This window comes from Garra rufa, chromosome 20 (assembly GCF_049309525.1).
Source record: "Garra rufa chromosome 20, GarRuf1.0, whole genome shotgun sequence".
Lineage (NCBI taxonomy): Eukaryota > Metazoa > Chordata > Actinopteri > Cypriniformes > Cyprinidae > Garra > Garra rufa.
The window spans coordinates 8,925,975-8,949,651 of NC_133380.1; the positions used below are offsets into that span (position 1 = coordinate 8,925,975).

General features: G+C 34.0%; 2 protein-coding genes across 2 annotated transcripts in view; one reads left to right on the top strand and one right to left on the bottom strand.

The window, feature by feature from the left end:
* Positions 1-12,967, top strand: part of LOC141294326 (voltage-dependent L-type calcium channel subunit alpha-1D-like) — a 69,567-nt gene extending 56,600 nt beyond the window's left edge. The window contains exons 34-38 of the mRNA XM_073826384.1: positions 2,201-2,329; positions 2,410-2,549; positions 2,637-2,743; positions 4,752-5,066; positions 6,775-12,967. Coding sequence (XP_073682485.1) covers positions 2,201-2,329; positions 2,410-2,549; positions 2,637-2,743; positions 4,752-5,066; positions 6,775-7,080 — 997 coding nt within the window. The 3' untranslated portion in view covers positions 7,081-12,967. The remainder of the gene's footprint in view (positions 1-2,200; positions 2,330-2,409; positions 2,550-2,636; positions 2,744-4,751; positions 5,067-6,774) is intronic.
* Positions 12,968-16,985: 4,018 nt separating this feature from the next.
* On the bottom strand, positions 16,986-23,449 carry parapinopsinb (parapinopsin b). The gene is made up of 4 exons (XM_073826143.1): positions 23,016-23,449; positions 20,924-21,252; positions 18,837-19,070; positions 16,986-17,327 (listed from the first exon to the last, which is right to left on the bottom strand). The coding sequence occupies exons 1-4, from the start codon at positions 23,347-23,349 to the stop codon at positions 17,208-17,210; spliced, it is 1,017 nt and encodes a 338-aa protein (XP_073682244.1). The 5' UTR covers positions 23,350-23,449; the 3' UTR covers positions 16,986-17,207.
* Positions 23,450-23,677: the final 228 nt, after the last annotated feature.

Here is a 23,677-nt window from a genome sequence, read left to right on the forward strand (position 1 = left end):
TAAGTGAGTGATTGACTAATTCAGATTTATGGAAGAATATTTTCTTTTTTTTTTGTCATATGCTGAACGATCAAGGTACATGCAGTGGTGGAGAAGCTATTTTGAAGCAGTAATTTTCTAAGCAACACTATTCATGTTTAAAAATACTTAAATTAAAATAATGTTAATTTTTTAAAGTTGCTGTTCTTACAAAATAAATAGATCAATAAAAAGAAGTATATTTATAAAAATAAATGTTACTTAAGTAGCTAATAACATTTGCACTTTATTTACTGAATATATTTATATAAGTAATATAAAATTAGTTTTTTTTTTTTTTTTTTTTTTTTTTTTTGCAATCAGAGCAGTTTTCTGGTAATGAATGTAATCGAAAATACTCCAGAAAAACACAAAAACATGATATGCATTTTTGGAAGCTACGCAGCTACATGTTGCAAACAGTATTATTTATTAACTAATATAGTTTTATTAATAATTAAAATTAGCTTTTATTTTATAATATATTTTATTTAAAATGTTTTGTTGTTTTTGTTTGTTTAAGTAATAGTTTTAGTTAATGATAATAACCCTGGTTGCGAAGTAGTAATTTGTTGCTGCAAATCATTTAAATATTAATATTGTTTCTATCAATAATTTCAATTAACTTTTTTTATTTTCAGGTTTCATTTTAAGTTTTCTTTCATTTTTAGTAATTTTCTTGTGTTTTTGTAATTTCTTTTTCTTCTTCTTACTTTTCTTCTTCTTCTTCTTCTTCTTCTTCTTCTTCTTCTTCTTCTTCTTCTTCTTCTTCTTCTTCTTCTTCTTCTTATTATTATTATTATTATTATCATTAATATTATCATCATCATTAAGATTTATTTAGTTTTATGTTTGTTTTAGTTTTTTTAAGTAGTAGTTTTAGGTAATGATAATAACCCTGTAAATAATACTAATAATAATACTAATAATAAATAATATTATTATTATTATCAATAAGATTAGCGTTTATATTATATTATATTATATATTATTTTAACTTTTCTTTAATTTTTTGTAATTTTGTTGTGATTTTGTCATTTATTATTATCATCATCAAGATATATTATTTAGTTTTTTGTTTCTGTTTTTTTTTAAGTAGTAGTTTTAGTTAATGATAATAACCCTATAAATAATAATAATATTAATTATTATTATTATCAGTAAGATTTAATTTCTTTTTTGTTTGTTTGTTGTATTAATACAGATTTTTCAATAGTTTTAATTAGCTTTTATATTATATTATATATAATTTTATTTATTTTTTAAAATTTAGTAATGTTGTGCTTTTCTCATTTATTATTATTATTATTATTATTATTATTATTATTATTAGTATTGTTAATATTGTCATTAAGATTTATTATTTCATTTTTTGTTTTGTTTTTATTTTTTAAATAGTAGTTTTGGCTAATTATAATAATATATTAAATAAAAATATTAAATATTTATAATTATAATAATAATTTTAAAATTATTGTTATTCATTGTTATTAAGATTTAATGTCTTTTTGTTTATTATATTAATATAGTTTAATTGTTTCAATTTGCTTTTATTTTATATTTTCAGATTTCAATAATAATAATAATAATAATTTTTATTATTATTATTAATTTTGTTGTGCTTTTGTTATTTATTATTATTATAAAAATATTTATTTATTATTGGTTTAGTAGTAGTAGTAGTTTTAGTTTTAATTAACAATGATAACTAACTAAAAAGTAGTTTGCTGCTTGAAAAGCTACACGGTTTTACGAACAACTAGTGATGTTAGTAGCACTTTAAGTTAGTCACTCTCCAACCCAGTATAACGTTGAACAAACTATACTTTTTCACAGCTTCATTTTTGTTCATGTCAGTTAAATGTAGAGTACAGTACTTACTTTAGGGTCTACGCTTCACAGTCACTGAAGACATCTAGACTCAGTGCAAGGAAATCTTCAACTAGAATATCTTTAAACTGAGCCTAGATTTCTTAAGACTGTACAGCTATTTACTTAAGACTTTACGCAGAAGCTAGAAGAGCTACGACACCGCTGACAGCTGTCTTGATAAGACTTTGCTTGTTTTCTAATGAGGTCTAACCACATCACTAAACTCTGGAGCCGTATGTCTGCATGGTAGTGCATGGTTAATCGCTGACTCTTTGACCAAAATCTAACCGATTTTTTGACCTTCACGCAGGGCGCAAGGCAGCGACAGAAGACGACCCACGATACGCCGCGAAGAGGAGTACGAAGAAGACCGTTACTCTGGAGAGTACTACAGCGGAGAGGAGTTTTACGAAGATGACAGCATGCTGTCGGGTGAAAGGTAAAACCCAGCATTTCAAATAAATCACATTTACACAAACTCATCCTGGAGTATTTACCGTTTCACACTTTCTTGTGCAGGTACCCCAACAGTGACCAGGAATACGAGACGCCACGGGGTTACCATCATCCTGACAGTTACTATGAGGATGACGAGCAGCCCCTTTATCATGATTCACGTAGGTCACCAAAGAGAAGACTGCTTCCTCCAACACCGCAAGGCAAGTCTTGGGGTTCCTTAGTTTAGGTTTATGGTTCAGCTTTGTTCAGAATCATTGTCAGAGGATATGAATCTCTCTGGTTTATAGGTAATCGGAGACCGTCGTTTAATTTCGAGTGTCTGCGCAGACAGAGCAGTCAAGACGATCTTCCTCACCAGCGCACTGCTCTTCCATTACATCTCATGCAACACCAGGTAATTAAATACAACAATATTGTTTAGTGACATGGACTATGTGACATTATTTAAAGGCTGAAAATGGTGCTAGAAATATTTTTATTTATTTAAATAATATTGAAAAAAATATTCATTTTAAACTAATTAAAATTAATAAATAATATAAAATTATAATTAAGAATATATAATAATATATTTGTTTTATATTTATTAATAATAATAAAAAAATATATATATATTAATAAGTATTATATTTATATATATATATTATATAATATTTACATATATAATTTAATAATATATTTATATTATATTTAATAATAATTAAATAAATTATATAATATAATAATTTATAAATATAAAACAATTTAATTATATATTTATATTATATGTAACACTAAATAAAATGAAAGGATATATGTGTATGTTTCAGGGTTTCCGCGGGGTCTTAAAAAGTCTTAAAAAGTCTAAAATTTAAAAATCAAAATTTTAGGCCTTAAAAAGTCTTAAATTCGCTGTTCTAGGTCTTAAATAATTTTACACAGGTCTTATTTTTCCGATGTCCATGTAACGCTACCTCTAATGCTCATTTAAATTCTCTTTCTGTTGTTTCCGTGGTGTTGTAGTTCTTTATTTCACTATTCCAAATATAATTTGCTGAATTTAAACTACAAATGAGACCAGCATGCAATAGCCAATCAGCTTTCTGTTATTGGCGCGAGTCTCTCTCGGATTGTACCGCTGCCGCAGAAGTCAAATGGATTTAACTTTTTAGCTATGAGGAAGTGCAAGTTTAGCGAAACTGGGCTTGGAAAAACTGAATATAGGGCTTGGCTAAGGCCAGTTGCTAACAACTGTAGATTTTTTTCTCCCTCTGTGGAAGTTTCTGCGTCTTCAGACAGAATCGCATTTATAATATATATATTTATAAATCAATAAATGTATTTAAAACATTAATCTCACTTTTAATTTTGCAGTGTAAATTATGTAATCTCACTGCTAACAGCCATTTAGAATTTATTGATAAATTCATAAAATAAATTTCAAAGGTACGCATACATTTCAAAAGTAAAAAAAAAAAAAAAATCGCTTCAGAATTTTTTTTTTTAAATCAGATATTTCTAGTGGTACTTTTATGGGGATATTTTGTGTGGAATAGTATCTGCTGATATGGAAAGTTCACTGTATATCGTAGTAATAAATTTAATTTATGACAGCCATGAAATTTTGTTTACTTTTTACATTAAACACATTAAATATCACATATGCATGTAATATAATATATATTTCCATTACAGGTTTAGGTCTTAAATTTCATATAAGGTGGTATTAAAAAGGTCTTAAAAAGTCTTAAATTTCACTTGTTCATATCTGCAGAAACCCTGGTGTTTACTAATATTTAATATATATATTTAGGGAGAGAGAGAATATTTACATATACTATTTAATAATGTATTTATATTTAATAATAGTTCAAATAAATAATAATTTATATATATATATATATATACATATATTTTTATATTTACATAATTTATATTTAAACATAATTTTCTTATACATAAAATAACTATTTAATAATTATTGATATACAAATACATATTTAAATATTTACACACACACACACACACACACACACACACATATACATATAGATGTGTTAAATATTTACATATATCATTTTCTAAAATATATAAAATATCTATTTAATAATGATCGATATTTGACTAATATAGAACAACTAATATAAATAAAATAAATTTATAATAAATAAATAGAATAGAATTAATATTAGAACTAGAACTAATATATATATCATTTGTTAATATTTACAGATAATATTTATTACTTTATAAACAAAAAAAAAAGTATAAGTTAGCATGCAAATTGATATTGGTATCAACTCATGAAATATCATTCTATTTTATTACAACCCTATATGCCACCATATTACGTACAGTAAGTTTACTAAGTACTGTATATCATAACAATACATTTCTTTTGTCCACTGTGCGTGTTGGTGCAGGTGATGGCGGTAGCGGGTCTGGACTCCAGCAGGGCTCACAGGCTTTCACCTACTCGATCTACACGATCATGGGCCTCTCCTCCTCCCACTCCTGCAAGTAAAGACCGAACGCCGTACTACACGCCGCTCATCCGCGTGGACCGTCCTCTGAGGGACAGCGCCCACAGCAGTCACTCATCCATCAGGAAGAGCTCGTGGTATACAGATGACCCCGAGTACCAGAGGAACTACTCACCCGTTCACCTGCAGGTCCCGCCCGAGTATAGAAACCAGTACCACCAGAAGAGAGGCAGCGCTACCAGTCTGGTAGAGGCGGTGAGTCTGAGACCTCCTGTTTCCATTTAGGAGATCTAAGCAATTAAACATGGTAAAAATGTATATCTTTCTGTTTTTCAGCTAGGTGTCTCAGTATTTATGTATTTGCTATGAGACAATTTCAACATTTTTATTTATTTATTTAAATGTAATTTAAACAGAGAAACCCTAATTTCAGCCAAACATGAAGTAGATTCAAAACATTTATTTATATTTTTATATGTACCAATAAAAATATATAATAAAAAAGTTATTTATTTACTGATTTAATTTAAATCACAGAAACTGTCGTTGTAGACAAGTAGTTTTAAATTGGAATGCAATAAATTGAACACAAAAAATATTTATATGTATATTTAACAAAATAATTGTAATAAGTTAAATATTTATTTAATTGTTTACTCATTGTAGCCAAGTAGATCCAAATTCGAATGTAAAATAAGTAAATAAATAAATAAATGAGCACAGGGAAAAAGTATATTTTAATGTATATTTTATTACCAATATAAAAATAAGTTAATTACTAATTTAAATTACTAATAATTTTACCTATTTATTATTTATTTGAAATAAAAATATATACATATTTTATTTAACAGCCACTGTAACCAAATAGTTTCAAATTGGAAGGCAAAATAATAATAAAATAAACACATAGAAAACATATATTTTTATTTTTTTATATTTACCAATAAAAAATCTGTAATAATAAAAGGTATTTATTTACTGGTTTAATTTAAATCAGAGAAACTGTCATTGTAGACAATTAGTTTTTAATTGGAATGCAATAAATAAATAAAGCAAACACAAAGAGAAAATGTTTGTATGTTTATATGTATATTTACCAAAAAAAATAGTAATAAAAGCTACATATTTATTAAATAAATCGAACACAAAGAAAACATATTTATGTATATTTATATGTATATTTACCAAAATAAACAATAGTAATAAAAGCTATTTATTTATTTTTTAATTATTTTGTACATTTTACTGCCATTGTTGCCAAGTAGATTCAAATTGGAACGCAAAATAAGTAAGTAAATAAATAAATGAGCACAAGGAAAAATATGTATGTACATGTTTGTATATATTATTACCAATATAAAAATACTGCCATTAGTAAAGTAAATAACCTATTTAAATTAGTAATAATTTTACTTATTATTTAAGAAAAAAAAACATAATTTCAGCCAACAGCCTTTTGTAGCCAAGTAGTTTTAAATTTGAATGCAAAAAATAAATAAGTAAATAAATACAAAGAGAAACATTTATCTGTATTTTATACTTGCCAATAATATATATGATAAGTTATTTATTTAGTGGTTTAATTTAAATAAGAGAAACTGTCATTGTAGCCAAGTAGTTTTAAATTGGAATGCAATAAATAAATATATATTTATATGTATATTTACCTAAATGAATATTTTATTTACTATTTTTTTCCCCAAAATCATTGTGATATTGTAAATGCGTGTTTTTAAAAGTGCATTAAAAATCACCACAATAGTCACAACTTAGTATCAAAATGATATAAAGTTGGGCTTAAAATTTTTACATAAAAAAAAAATGAATTTGAATGCCTTGTGATTTCATGCTACCTTGGGCAGATGTAATGCAAAAGCTTATAGTTTCAGGACAAAATCTTTTCTTCAGACAGTGAAAACAAAATCGGAAAGCGTAATTTCTCCTCCTCGTCTTTGAGCAGGTCTTGATATCAGAAGGACTGGGTCGATACGCCAAGGACCCGAAGTTCGTGGCCGCCACGAAGCACGAGATCGCGGACGCGTGCGAGATGACCATCGACGAGATGGAGAGCGCCGCCAGCCACCTCCTGAACGGCGGCATCACGCCGACAGTCAACGGCGTCAACGTCTTTCCCATAATGGGCCACAGAGACTACGAGCTGCAAGACGTCTCGGCCAGCTACAGCGACGAGGAACCAGAAACCGAACCCAGACCGCAGTACGAGGAGGACCTGGCAGACGAAATGATATGCATTACCACTTTATAGCACCCGGTTAGCGGCTGCAGCTGCTGTTCGTCTGAAACTGATCAGCGCAACAAACAAATCTAAAGTATATTTACTGGCTTACTACCTAAAGAAGTGCCTTCACAGCAGAGCGGAAAGGCACCGCGAGAACGGACGCATCGGTGCCGCTCGCTCACTTCAGTCACGGCGCTGGGGGGAGGAGCTAATCGCAACTCTGGAGGTGAACTTTCATTGGCTGCTTGTGCCGTCACTGCAGGAAATGGACCAATGAGCAGCGAGGGGGTGGGGTTGTGGGAGGGTAGGCTGTTTCCACGGTGATGACAATCAAAACGAATGTCATTACCTCAGTCACTTTATTAAGGGTTTTGCATATCAAGCACGTTGCAAGCTCAATGCAAGCTAAGTACGGCATATCCCTCAACAAAGGCTTTAGTTTCGATTCGCCCCGTATGACTATTTTAGTACCGTTTAAGGCGAAAGTGCATATTTTAGAGAACAAACGCTAATTCTACAACACTGGTTTACAATAAGGATATCATGCAGGTTTGCGGATCTAGAGAGGATTTCAGCATTTGTGTTGAATGCACTAGCAGACAGGTTATTTTTTTAATTTAGGATAGCCTGTTTGATATTTCATAATATGCTGTACATGACTTGTAATATATACCGCAAAAGAAAACTTTGTAAAGAGACATTATATATTTTGTAATTATGTACTGTACAAAAAAAGCAGATCAGCAATATTAATCCTAATTGATGTTCTTGCATTACGGAAAAGCCGAAATTTGGTGTTATTTTAATAGGTACTGTACTTTATTATTAAATTCTTTGCCTTTATTCTTTGCTCATATGCATTCTTACTCGTTTGTGAAAAGTATAGAACAAAAAAAGCCAATTTTCTATGAGGTTACGTCTGTGACACACCCGCACAAGATATGCAAGTTGTTTTCTCAGTGTCCGTTTTCATAAGCGTAACCGACGTAGTGTTCCTTTAACTAAATCTACGGCATGCAGTATGGGTCACGAGCGTCGACCCCCTTTACGCGGATTTTCCTTGGGCTTACGGATTTGTGTCTCTTGTTGGAGTCTGTCGAATAGGACTCGTGTTTCGTTGCATATTTTGTGCCGGGGACGTGCACAGGAAGGTGCAATGGTAAATGCTTTGTGCATTAACAATGCTGCTTAATTAGTCTGCAATTAAACTGTACGACCCTCACCAAGAACATGCTGCCACTTGGAAAAGCCTGCTGCCACTGGCTGATCTATGAATAGCTGATCTAGGAATAGCGCACTGGGTTTCAGATTTCCACTCATGTGTTTAGGTGTTTTCAATACTAAAATCTTCCTTTGGTTTTATAATGATGATGATTATGATGACAAAATGTGATGTTGGGGGAGTTAAGGGTTGCTTGAAGTGAATGTTCACATCGTGAATCCTTAAAGGAACAGTTCAGGCAAAAATGAAAATTCTGTTATTCACTCAGCATCAAATTGATTTATTCTCAGTGGAAAAAGTTTGGATTTGTTGATTTTTAATGAATCTTGTTGAAGCCATCCATTCAAATCATTTCAGCTTATTTTCTATTTAACCGGTAAATTCGTGGTGGAAAAACTACATTACCCACAATGCTTAACAGAAATTCAACCAATCAGTGAGTCGCCTCTTCTGTGAAACATAGCAAATGACATAATCGATACACTACACTATCAAAATGCTCACATCTGCATATTTTGCAAACTTAAAGAGCAGGTCATACGTTATCCTTATATTGTGTTGGAGTACCCTACAACAGGTTTAAATTTATCTAGGGTCAGAAAACGTTGTAATTTTCTCAAAATATACATTTACACAGTCATTTGTCAATGATTTCGAAACTATTCGTTTGAATCAGCTTTGAGCGTAATGTCTGTAAACTCCTCCCTGTCATAAGCTGGCCAAGCCTGTTGTGATTGGCACAGAGAGGAGTACTTGAGCAACTTAGTGAGCGCTACCATCTGTGTTGCCAAGTCTGCAGTTGTTTTTTAAGCGACCCTAAAAACTTCATATTTAGCCCCTGGAATGTGATTTACCAGGGTAAACCTGATTATTTTACACCCTGGAACACACTTTTTAATGGAAAAAGCGATTAGGCTAGTTTTGAGTAGCAATGTGACAAGTTTTGTCGTGAAAACCTGGCAACCCTGATGCACCTTTAGATAGAACAAAAATGTAGTGCTTTAATCCGTTCTTAAAATATTGACAAAAACATTTTGTTTAACACTTAAGCGAATCATGCCCACGGCTAAGGTTTAGCTGCTAAACTGTAAACGCGTAACAAAATAATAATGGTGGATATGTTAGCCGAGTGCTAATGTGACTAACTGATGAAACAACGCAGTTTGTAAACCAAACTATATGTAAATTTCATTCTTTATTATTAAACGAAGTAATTAGAACAACAACAGTCTACATTAATCGGCACATTCTTTGGTTCACAGCGAACTATTTCAGTAAGAAACTGTTGTAAATGTACACACAACGTATCAATCGTACTTACAGGTTGCGGTTCAGAGACGTTCGTTAGTCCAAATAAAGAAGATTAGAAGCCAAAAAAATAAAAGCCAAGATTAGAGAAGCAGTTCTCAGTAAAATGACGAGCACACAACAAAGGTTCGAATTGTATTGCTATGGTATCTTGAAAAAAAAAATAACTACTGATTCTTCACATCATCTTCTTTCAAAAATATGACGACTCTTTCTTTTAAGAGACATTATCATTATGTATAATGCACTTTTTTGATTAACAACTTTGCAGACTGTTTACATTAAATAATAGCCACGTTACAAACTGCAAAAAAGATATTTTTCCGAAAACCCATATGACCTGCTCTTTAAAGGATAACTATTGCCAAAATGCAACCTGGGCTGTTTTTTTTTTTACTGTAAACGAGACAAACTTATATCTAAAAGCATAATTTACGACAAGATTGACCGTGATTTCGTTTTGTGGTCAATGGCCGGTGAATGGGAGTACTAAGGACATAACTTTGAGCGCATCAAAATCGATATTTTTACAACACTAAGAAGGCTCGACACACCATGAAACTTTGCTCGAAGTATCGCCTGGGTCTCTACACATGAACTCGAGCATTGAGAACATTGTTTGTGTACACAGAGTTTACTAAAAAGAAAGGTTTTGAACAACTCACTTTCACTGTTTGAGTTTCCGCTCGCGGCCGTCTTGCCAGTCAAGAGGTGTCGATCTCTGAGTGCGAGGATGGATAGCTCCTAAAGCATATTTCCATATAAATGCACGGCTAATTCGTTGTTTTGTCGCAAGTGAAAAACAATATTAACCTTCTAGTTGTAAAAAGAGCGTAATATTTTGTCCTATGGAGTCCATTCATTCGCACTCAGAGATCGACACCTCTTGACTGGCAAGACGGCTGCGAGCGGAAACTCAAACAGTGAAAGTGAGTTGTTCAAAACCTTTCTTTTTAGTAAACTCTGTGTACACAAACAATGTTCTCAGTGCTCGAGTTCATGTGTAGAGACCCAGGCAATACTTCGAGCAAAGTTTCATGGTGTGTCGAGCCTTCTTAGTGTTGTAAAAATATCGATTTTGATGCGCTCAAATTTATGCCCCTAGTACTGCCATTCACCGGCCATTGACCACAAAACGAAATCACGGTCAATCTCAAAAACGGCTCGTTTGTCGTAATTATGCTTGTAGATATAAGTTTGTCTGTTTACAGTAAAAAAAAAAAAACAGCCCAGGTTGCATTTTGGCAATAGTTATCCTTTAAGTTTCTATAGATATTATTGACTACTTGTTAGTTTTATATTTCTCCATTGCTTTTAATTCCGTTGTCATTTGCAGTGCTTCATGCAATAATTTTTCTTTAAATAAAGGTTTTTAATGTCCAGCATCATCGCCGGTTGATTTGATCTGTGGCTTCTAATGCTTTAATAAAGCCTTTAAAGAAATCTCTGTGGGGACTTCCAGAACCAATGATACTAAAAAAAGTGGGCGCCACTAATGCACTCCCTTCAATTTTTGATTTGATAGAATTTTCATGCTCAAAATGTATTATATAGCATTTCTGTACTTAAAACAGTAGAGAAATATAATAAAAAAATAATTCTTAAAAACGCAATACAAGTAGCTTTGGATAAAAGCATCTGCAAATGGAATTATGTAATGTAAATGTAACCATATGCCATATTTACATTACAAAAGTGGCGCAGATGCACCTCTGAAGTGGCATTTAGAATTTTTGAACACTAATGCAGCTTAGAGTTGGAATGAATGCATTTACATAGATACAAATACAGCTGTATGCTTCGACATGCATTTTTTTGGCATGACATCTTTACATAGATTTTTAAGCAGGCACAGAGCAGACTGCATAACATGCCTGAAATGAATTTGGAAAGTTTGGAAATAAAACAAAATATATTTGAAAGCTAAGAGTGAGTAAACAATGACAGAATTTCATTTTTGGGTGCACTATTTCTTTAAGCAGGGCAAGAAACTGGTTAAGCAATACTTTCCCCCTCTTTTGTTTTGTTTTTTATTTTACTCTTTCTTTCTTTCCACTTCTCACTTCAGCTCTGGCTTCTGAAAATACCTCTTTTAAAGCAGGGGAAACATATCAGCATTTGAAGCGTCCTTTTTGTGAGCGTTTTGCCTTTAAGGTGTTGTAAATCTGCCCTTAGGCCTCAACTTGGGAAACATCAATTCAATTGACCTTTTGTCATTTCTACCAGGCATATTAATGCTGAGCATTATGGGCAAAAAAAAAAGTTTGACTGCAGAGGCCACTGCCTTGAAGTGTAAAGCTTCAGTACAGCTGAAATAAAGGGAAATGTGGGGTTTGTTGGAATTGTTGTTCTTGAGTGTTATTGATCTCTTGTGTTTTGGAAGAGTACTGTGCTTTTCAGTCAACCGAATACTGTCATGAAACACTGCGTGTGCACATCTGAAAGGGCTCTCTGAAATGATCCGTGCGGAAAAAGTATATATAAAAAAAAAAAAAAAAAAAATGAAACGTTTTGTTCTGGTCTTCATGTCGATTATTCTGTATCTTGTAAACGGACCAATGCACATTCTTGGCACATTGTACTATTCGTAGCAATTACTGGTAATCACAATAAAATATGCATTATTTTTAATAAACAAAGAAAAGTTAAAAAAAACTTGTTGAACTAAAGATTTAACTTTTACCTCGTGTCAGGGACTCCTGAAAAGAAAGAAAAATTTGGTTTCTTAATATACCAATGGGATTTTATTATTAGCACATTGCTGTTCGTCTTTGCACAAATTACTGTAACGTGCAATTTGTTTTCCCTGTTTTCTATTCATATTTTGTGTATCAAGGTGGGCGAATTTTGTACTTTTTTCTGTGACTGTGCGTACGGGTTAGTGAAATCTATATTTGTCATTTACATTTCACATTTCAGTGCTGGGACAAACAAGGGAGGGGGGGGGGGTGCACTCTGTATTGTTAACGTTGTTAACAAAAAACGGGGGGAAAAGTATTATACAAGTTTTCAGAGCCACATCTGTTGATTATCACATTTTCATCTAGAGTTGTTGCTACTACTATTATATACTTTTTCTTATTAATGCTGTAAGGAAACATAAGATTATAGTGTAACATATGTACAGAAGTAACGGAAAGCTGCGTGGTGATGTTCTCCATTTGAAAGTCTTTATCTTTGCTCTGTTATGATTTTTATTCCATGAAGAAATAGGAAAAAGGGTTTCTCTTCGTAGCAGATGACTTATAATATCCCTCTAGGTTTTGTATCGATACATTTTTTGTAATTTTCCTATTTATTTTGGCCTGGACTTGATTTTAATCAATATTGAAATTTTATTTTCTAATGATTAATACAGAATAAACTTAATGAATAAACAAACAACTGTGTCACTTGTTTGTACGCGAACATGGAACTGTACAGCTAAGAAAAGACTTTAATAATAGCTAATAAATGAGTTTCTCAGTAGATCTATGGGTCAAGGTGTCTGTAATTGGAAAGAAAAATGAAAAATTTAATCTGATTATATTGCAAGATTCATCTGGGGCTTTGGGATCGGATGATGTAGCATTTAAGAGTTCATTTAGGTTCAAGATTTGCTCACCAAACTGCATTTAATTGACCAATTGTGAAATATTATTACAATTTAAAATAACTATTTTTCTGTTTGACTATATGTAGGGGTTCAAGCGCATAGTTCTAAAACCCTAATGCAATTGTTAGAATGGCCAAGGATCAGCAATCTCCACGTAAAACTGATTGTGCAAGTCGTAGAGACTAGAAACTTGGGAGGGATGGTAGTATTCACAGCACTGACAACATCACCAAGGCTCGCCCCAATCGGCCTGACAGGGATGCTACAGCGATCAAAAGTATGAAATTGCTCTTCAAGTGTTTTATGTCTTGGAAACCTTGGCTCAGATTTGATCAGTTTTTCACCTGATCAGAACCAAGCCAGTGCAGAAAGATTCTCTGGAAAGTGAATATCAATAACGATCAAAAAAAGGGCAAATTTTCGACTTGCCGTTGCAAAGGGACGCCAAAACGTTTGAAAGGGGCAGGGCCACTTTTAATAAAATGCCTATAATTCCTGAAGGGAATTAGATAACTTCGCCAAACTCAGAACACCAGTGTAAGAGCTCAATCTGAAGTCACAGGACAAAATTCACAGAGCTTGGCCATTTGGTGGCACTATAAGAGAGAAAAAAACGTAAAAATGGCTATACCTACGCAAACATTTGTCCTATTAACATGAAAACCGCTGAGCAAAGTCTTGGTCTAAACTACCTCAAGTTTCTATAAATACATTTGCGCATCTAAAAAAAAAAAAAAAACAGCCGAAGTTTGAGCACCTGTTAGATGAGGTTAATGAAGGCCAATCGGCATGATATCACATTTTTCAAAGGCGTAAACAATTGTATGTTGTCCGTTTTCTTGCACACTCTTTAGAAATCATTCTAATATACCGATTTTGTGCTCAAAAAACACCAAATGTGGTGTCTTAACTGTCACTTTTGATCAATTTAATGAATTGTTGCTGAATAAAAGTCGCAAAGGGACGCCAAAACGTTTGAAAGGGGCAGGGCCACTTTTAGTAAAATGCCTATAACTGCTGAATGGAATGAGATATCTTCGCCAAACTCAAAACACCTATGTGAGAGCTCAATCTGAAGTCACAGGATAAAAATCTCAGAGCTTGGCCACTTGGTGGCGCTATAAGAGGGGAAAATAAACATAAAAATGGTAAACATTTGTCCTATTAAAATAAAAACTGCTGATGTATTCTATAAATACATTTGTGCATCTAAAAAAAAAACATGGCCACCATTGGCCGAAGTTTGAGCACCTGTTAGACGAGGTTAATGAAGGCCAATCGGCATGATATCACATTTTTCAAGGGCGTAAACAATTGTATGTTGCCCATTTTCTCGCACATTCTTGCAGTTATATTTTAAATTGTAACTTATTCCTGTGATGCAAAGCTACATTTTCAGCAGGCATTTCAGTAGTTTGATCCTTCAGAAATCATTCTAACATACCAATTTTTTGCTCAAAAAACACCGTGGTGTTTTAACTGTCACTTTTGATCGATTTAATGTATTGTTGCTGAATAAAAGTATTAGCAAAGTTGTGTGCCTTTAAATGTATATGTATAAGCCGGACAAAATGCTTAACTCAGATTTAATTGGTTTTCACCTGATTAAAACCAAGCCAGTGCAGAAAGATTCTCTAGAGAGTGAATATCACTATTGATCAAAAAAGGGCAACTTTTCGACTCGCCGTCGCAAAGGGATCCCAAAATGTTTGAAAGGGGCAGGGCCACTTTTAGTAAAATGCTCCTGAATGGAATGAGATATCTTCGCCAAACTCAGAACACCTATGTAAGAGCTCAATCTGAAGTCCCAGGACAAAAATAGCAGAGCTTGGCCACTTAATGGTGCCATAAGAGGGGAAAATAAACATAAAAATGGCTATACCTACGCAAACATTTGTCCTATTAACAAAACAACTGCTGAGCAAAGTCTTGGTCTAAAGCACCACAAGTTTCTATACAAGTACATTTGCGCATCTCAAAAAAAAAAAAAAAAACCATGGCCCATTATTGGCTGAAGTTTGAGCACCTGTTAGACAAGGTCAATGGAGGCCGATCGGAATAAAACTCGTTTGGCCTGTTTGACTCACGGCCCCAAAGGTCTGTGAGAAATTTGAATAAAATCGGCAACTGGAAGCGATAACGCATTTTTCAAGGCGTAAACAATTATACGTTGCACAGTTTTTCACACATACATGCAATATTTGTATCGTATGATAGTACTCCTCATTTCGGACAACTTTGCCTCTAGAACCACTGCTGTCAGTCAAATCATTTGTTAAATGATTGAGATGTAAAAAAAAATTCTTTGTAAACCAGTCCTAGGTTTTTCATGCAATCTCAAAAAAACACTGCAGTACAATTTTTTTGGAATCACTAGGATAATAATCATCACAAAAAATGTTGAAATTTACCTTTTGGGTAGCTATAACAGGGTAGTTTAGAAATTTTTTTCAAAATTTGTCCAAATTTACCCAAAATGCTATAAAACCTAAAGGAAAACTTAAAACTTCATGAAACATGCTGAGCACATGCGACAGGTGATTCTAAACAAGCACAGTGTTGTTTTTGACAACCATCTTAGATTTAGTCTTAGTCTTTTGGACTAAAATGCTTCTTAGTTTTAGTCAAATTTTAGTCACTTCTATATGTGATAGTTTTAGTCCAATTTTAGTCGACGAAAAGTCAAAAAGGTTTTAGTCTAGTTTTAGTCGACGAAAAGTCAAAAAGGTTTTAGTCTAGTTTTAGTCAAAAAAAGGGAAAAAAGTAGTCTTTTAACAAATTAATGTAGGTCAGTAAGTATTTTGCTGTTGGGTAGTGTCACTTATAAGTTCTGAAAATAGCAGATCTATAGTTCAACACAATGTGAGCTTCCGGATCGACTATTTTCACCAATAATTACAATAATGAAGGAATGTTTTAGAACATAAAAGACAAACAAGGATGGAATGCTAAAACGGCTTGCCATACTAGTATAGCAAAGAGTATTTAATGCTAAAACGGCTTGCCATAGCGGCAGATACTTTTTAAGTTTTAATTGGCATGCACAATAAGCGGAAATGTCATGCATTTTAAACGTCTGACGGACCACCCACTAACATTTTCGTCTATTCTCGTCTCGTCAACGAAAACTCACACACGTCTCGTCATGTTTTAGTCATCAACGAGCCATTTTTATCTCGTCATCGTCTCGTTATCGTCATGAAAAAAAGTGGCGTCAACGAAATGATTTCGTCATCGTCATCGTTGACGAAAACAACACTGACAAGCATGCAAAGTTTTAATGAGATCGGACCACCGTTTGCACTATAACAGTTATAAACATTAAAAAACATAATATTTCTATTGCAAATTACCTGGATTTGCCAAGAATGTTTACTAAACCATTGATTTAGGTGGTTACAGGCTTGCTAAATAATGTCTTGTTCATGTGCTTAAACACATTCAAGTGCTTGAACCCCAATAATCGCTGCTTACAGCTATATTTTAAATTGTAATTTATTCCTGTAATGCAAAGCTATTTTCAGCAGGCATTTCTGTAGTTTGATCTGTCAGAAATTATTCTTGTATAGCGATTTTATGCTCAAACACCAAATGTGGTGTCTTAACTGTCACTTTTAATCAGTTTATTGCATTGTTGCTGAATAAAAGTATTAGCAAAGTGGTGTGGCTTTAAATGCATATGCATAGTACAGTTTAAGTTGGTATACAACATACAAATTCTTCTGATCGCGTATCTTTCATTCTGCAAGGTACAGTATACAGTATCCCATCAACTGCTGTCTAAAACAGGAATGTCCCTCTCCTAACACCAGCTGATTCTGAATAGCTTTAGCAAGTTGTGAATCACAGATGTGATGTGAATGAATGGCGGTTGGCCTTATAAAAGGACAAGCCGCTCTATATGTCCCATCTCAACTTCAATAGAAAATGCATACAGGAAAGAAACAGCATTCATCAAACCTTCTCACTTTTAGTAGTAGAGCACATTCTTTCATGCTCTAACATGACTGTGGTGAAACATACAGTAAGTCACTCTGGGCTGATTTTGTTGTTTGTTGTTGTCACAACAGTCTGATCATCAGTCACATCGTCCTCTGAAGGCCAGGGGTCCCTTCCACACATCAGAAAGGGTATTGCATACCTCTGGAACTAGAAAAGAAGGTTAAGATTTTCAAACAGCCCACATTTACTACGATATATTAATATATAGTATATTAGACCCCAAAGGTGCTAGTGACATGGTAGGGTTGGAGGAAATATCATGTCCCCCATGTCATCCAAGATGTCTTTTTTATTTCAGTCAAAAAGAAGGTTTTTCAGGAAAACATTCCAGGAATTTTCTCCATATAGTGGACTTTAATGGGAGCCAACAGTTTGAAGGTCTAAACTGAAGTTTCAATGCAGCTTCAAAGGGCTGTACACGATCCCAGACAAAGAATAAGGGTCTTATCTAGCAAAACGGTCGGTCATTTTCTAAAAAAAAAAACTACAAATGTATATACTTGCACTCAGTGTTGGGGTAACGCATTACAAGTAATGTGAGTTGTGTAATCAGATTACTTTTTTCAAGTAACTAGTAAAGTAACATATTACTTTATAATTTATAAGACTGGTACTTTTCAAATAAGTTACACCAGTTACTTTTTTTCCCCAGTTATTGATTGAAAGCTCTCTTGTTCGCATGTTGAGAGTTAGTTCTAGAATAAATGTGAACATGCCTTAATTAATCTCACTCCCAAGAACAGATTCAGCATTCCACAAAATGAATAAAACCAGTGAAATGCAACTCAGAATATAACACAACCCTGCAATAATTAAATATGTTAAATAATACAAATAACTTTTATGTATTTAATCCCATTTTATTACCCAGTGCCTTTGCTGCTGACATTTGATTATCCAATGCAACCATACAAATATGCACAAATTACTCAAAATAAAAGTAACATTTGTTTTTCTTTTTTTATTGTTGAACTTTTTTGTTCTGCAATCTACTGTACAGACATGAATTTATTGTTCCTTCAGCCTGAGGCTTTTGGTGGGGAAATCCATTTGCATTTGCCCAAAATTGAATTTTTTTATATTAAAACCAAAAAAGCAAACCCCATTTAGATTTAAAAAGTAATGCAAAAGTAATGTAACACATTACTTTCTTTAAAAAGTAACTAAGTAACGTAATTAGTTACTTTTTTAGGAAGTAACTTAATATTGTAATGCATTACTTTTAAAAAGTAACTGTCCCCAACACTGCCTGCACTAGCTTGACTTTCCACATTACTTACTCACATTAAAAAGGTCACATGTGATGTAGGCAAAAGTACCACTTGTGGTAAAAAAAAAAAGAGTATGCATTTGTATTTTTTTGTAGAAAATGGCCGATCTTTTCACTAGATAAGACCTTTATTCCTCGGCTGGGGTTGTGTAGAGCACTTTGAAGGTGCATTGAAACTGCCTTTGGACATTCAACCTGTTGGCCACTATATGGAGAAAAATCCTGGAATGTTTTCCTCAAAAACCTTAAATTCTTTTCAACTGAAGAAAGAAAGACGAGAATTTTGGATGACATGTGGGTGAGTAAATTATCAGGAAATTTAGATTCAGGCTAGTTTTTTCTAGATTGTACTGATCCACATGATTCATCTTCTTTGTTCCACTCACCTGTTTGTTCTTGTATATGTAGATCAGAGGGTTGTAAACAGTGCTACTCTTGGCCATGTATATGGGCACCACCTTCACCAGCACGGCCAACTGGACATTGGGGTTGAAGACAACTGTTAGAGCCAGAGAAGCATACGGCAGCCAGCTCACAAGAAACGCCAACACCATCATCACCACCATCCACGCCACCTTAGACTCTGCCCTCGCAGCCGCACAGCCACCAACCTTAGCTACCTGTCAATGACAATATTCTTTCAAAAATATTGAACCATGTTTATTATTTATACCAGCAAGCAAGCACTAGTCAATAAGAAAGATTAGTGCAGAAGTATATGTATTGATCTGCAAGTAAGCAAATATTTTATAGTTCTTACCAAAACTTGTTATACACTATCAAAGTATTCAACTTCAAAGTTACTGAAAATTTAAGTGTGCAGACTATACCATATAGTAGTTTAAAAATGAAGAAAAACAAAACTGTTTATACATATGTGCCAACAGATAGCATAAAAATACAATGCATGTGAAAAATGTTTCTTTGTTTCTATCTCAGAACAATTCACCAATGGATCCTGTGCAGTGAATGGGTGCTGTCAGAATTAGAGTCCAATTAAAATCAATATAATGGATTAGAGCACTCCTATTTTAGCCAGAAGCTAAAAGTTAAAAGGTTTCTTACAAAACGTAGCTTTTCACTACACAAGACATTAATGGATTGACTGAAGTGGTGTGGATTGCTTGTGGATTATTGTGCTGTTTTTATCAGATGTTTGGACTCTCATTCTGACAGCACCCATTCACTGCAGAGGATCTATTGGTGAGCAACTGATGTAATGCTAAATTACTGGCCGGAAAAGTTTTATTTTTAGATTAATTATTCCTTTTAGCATTCCAAGTTCAAATCGCTGTTGGGTCTTACGAGGTATGAACAATATGTTTTTACAGTTGAAGTCAAAAGTTTACATACACCTTGCAGAATCTTCAAAAATGGTAATTATTAAGTTTACATACACTTGATTCTTAATACTGCGTTGCTGCCTGAATGATCCACAGCTGTTCTTTTTAGTGATAGTTGTTCAGGAGTCCCTTGTTTGTCCTGAACTGTTAAAGTGCCTGCTGATCTTCAGAAAAATCCTTCAGGTCCCACATTTTTTTGTGTATTTGAACCTTTTCCAACAATGACTGTATGATTTTGAGATCCATCTTCTCACACTGAGGACAACTGAGGGACTCCAAACTGAGGGAAGTTCCAAACGCTGCATTAAGAGCCGGGGGTGAACACTTTTGAATTTGAAGATCAGGGTAAATGTAACTTATTTTGTAAGTATCATGTAAGTATCTTCTGTAGCTTCTGAAGGACAGTATTTAAAAAAGGATGATATTTAAGCAAAATAGGAACAATATACACATCTTCATTCTGTTCAAAAGTTTACATCCCTGGCTCATAATGCATTGTTTTTCTTTCTGGAGCATCGGTGAGCATTTGAACCTTCTGTAATAGTTGCATATGAGTCCCTCAGTTGTCCTCAGTGTGAAAAGATGGATCTCAAAATCAAACAGTCATTGTTGGAAAGAGTTCAAATACACAAAAATGCTGAAAAACCAAAGAATTTGTGGGACCAGAAGGATTTTACTGAAGTTTAACTGTTCAAGGGACTCATGAACAACTATCACTAAACAAAAAAGCACAGCTGTGGATCATTCAAGTAACAACACAGTATTAAGAATCAAGTGTATGTAAACTTTTAAACAGGATCAGTTTAATAAATTCAAGTATTAAGTTCTTTTGTGGACTATATGTAAACATATTTTATGTGAAATATCTCATTCAGGTCAATACTAAATAAAACATTGCATGCACTTTGTATGATCCCTCTTATTTTTAGTAAAGTAATTAACATTTTGCAGATTCTGCAAGGTGTGTGTAAACTTTTGAAATTCAATTGTATAGCCTATGTAACGGAATAAAAAGTGCAATATTATAATTTAGACCAGGTAGGCTAGAAGTAAATGTTTCATTACTGCCCAGCACTTTAAATAAATATCAGCTCATAACAAAATATAAAAACTAAAGGTAAATTTCCTACTTGTCTTAGTGTGTAGAGCAGCCATGAATATGACACCACAATGATGATGAATGGCACCGCGAAACAGAGTGAGAAGTAACAGATGATGTAAGACACATTTTTGAGATCTCGACTTTGCCAGTCGGGTCCGCAGGATGTGCCGACTCCCTCCAGCTGGTAGCTCCCCCAGCCAAAGAGAGGCGGAGTATTCCAGATCAGAGACCAGAGCCAGGAGATCGCCAACCCTCCCGCGGCGTGCCTGGTCTGGAATGTGATGGTACCCATAGGCTTGCACACGACAAACAGCCGCTCCACAGCAATCAGGGCCACTGTGCACAGCGCTGTTATACCTGTGCAGTCAACAGAAGAATTCAGACTTCAGAGCTCACTCAGTTCATTTTTAAGGGTTAGTAGTATCTGATCAAATGAATAATGTTTCAATTGCCGGTCATACACACAGTAAGATTATAAAAAATAGGTTTGCTTGGAAAACAGATTTTATGCTATATTTTATAAAAAAAAAAAAAAAATACATAGAGACTCGATAGAGATTCTATGACTCTTACGTGCCGGTTCTTTTTAGTGCGTCAAAAGAAAGAAAGAAAGAAAGAAAGAAAGAAAGACACAGTGTAATCAGTGCAGTTCGATTCACGAACAAATTACTTTTATGAACCGGATATCTTAATGAATCATTCAAGAAAATCACGACGTTGCTGTTTGACTCATTCTAATGAAACCTTGAATAAATTAGGTCAGAGTGGTCAAGACAGTAACATTTTGGTTCTGTGTACCAGAAACCTTTGCCTCTAAAAATGACAGTTTCCAAAGAGCAAATTTGAAAACAAAAGTTCTGTTCTCGAATGAATTTTCGAATCGATTTTATTTGATCTATTTGAATCGATTCGCGATTCAGTCTGAATCATTTAGTTACACGTTGATTTGTTTGGAGAAATTTGTGCAGTAAGGGACTGTTTTAGAACACAGAAAAAGAAGAGCGCTGAATTAAGTGAATATTTACCTACAGTACATCGAAACGAACCCTGCTAATGTCTCTGTCAGCGACGAAGTTATTTACACAAGAGCAGCTTCTAAATGAGCAGGTAAACAAAACACTGGCTGGACGATAACGTACACTCCGGTACATAGTGTAACCTACTGTGCATTAAAAACCACACGAAGCCGGTTACCATTAACAAAAAGGGTTATTATTAAAAAGGAAGAAAAAACAAAAGAACGATTAGGAGGAGGATTCCTCACGCATATACACTTGACTTGAGCGCCGTGCAAGGGAAATTCCCCGAAAAACCCGAGCCTTAAAGGGACAGACACCCAGACCGTTACAATAGTACAAAAAGTATTATGATATTTCCATGTTTTTTGAACATATATGCCTTGTAAATATGCGGGAATCATTCAGTACTGCAGTATTTTTGACAGTATTTACACTGTATGGAATCACCGCAGCTACTAAATGTAATTTAAGAAAAAATTATATCGAGAATTAATTTGGTCAGTTACCTGGATGCGCAACCATATTGGAGATACTCGGATGTAAACAACAGCATGGATTGCACTGTTAATCTACTACTGAATACGTTGTTCTGTTAATGTATGCTGTCTAAACCATGAAAAAAAATGTGTGAAAGCTGCTAAATCACATAGAGCAGGACTCAGAAAGCAGAAAATGGCTCAGTATTTTTACAAACTAAAGATAATTGGTGATAAAGATATGTCTGAGCAGTATTAATTAATATATTAGCCTAATATTTCACCTAGCTGACCTGGTTCCTGGTTCATCCTGGTTCAGTTTGGCCAACCACAAATGCCTTTTATTCCTCAGACAGTTTTTTGCACTTTTCTCATTGATTTGTTATAACTTTGTGCAGTCTATAGTACTTCAAATGTTTTTTCCCGATCTGACTGATTATTACAGCTCAAAACATGACAACCATCGACCATTTTCAGCAGCAATAATCAGCAAAATATACAAGTTTCGTTTGATTCAGTGGCACTGTTTACGTTCCGAGCCGCCAATATGGCCGATTGATGACGCTTTGTGAAATAGAGATATATAGAAGTTAGAAAGTGTGGAATTAACTCAGAATAGACTTACCAAATAATGCAACGCAAAATCCCTCCAATACACATCCGACCCGTCCCATAATGTAGTAGCCCACAGCATTGGTCACCACAGATGGCACACTTCCTGTTAACGTAATGCCCAGGTCGGCCACAGCGAGGTTGACCAGGGCAAAATTTAGCGGCTGTCGCAGCTGTTTGTGCCGGAGGGTGACGAGTATCACTGTAGCGTTCAACACGACAGCTGTGATGGAGAACACGGCCATGAGGAGGGACAGCGTGATGAATCCTGCCCGAGGCAGGGGCACCTTTGCACCAGGGCCATCGTGGATAGACGAGTCATTCAGGAATTCTGGGAAAGACGCCATCCCCTCAAGCTACCTAAAAATACAGATGTATAAAAAAAAAGGTTTCTCAAAATTTCGTTTTTTGTAGCTTTGGTAGTTTTCCAGTCAGTTTCAAGCTATATTCTTCTCCTCTGTGTCATTCAGGTTCATCCAACATGCACCTTCTGTCTGCACCTTCAAGTCGACGACACATAAAAAAGGGTTCTTATTCAGATTAGGTGCTGTAAGAAGAAAAGTCCCGAAGATCCAGACTTAAGACACAATAAGTCCTTCTGGTTGTGATCTCTGATCCAGCTCTTCGCTTGATTGCAGAAGAATGACTTGAATGACTGAAGGTAATAATTTTTAA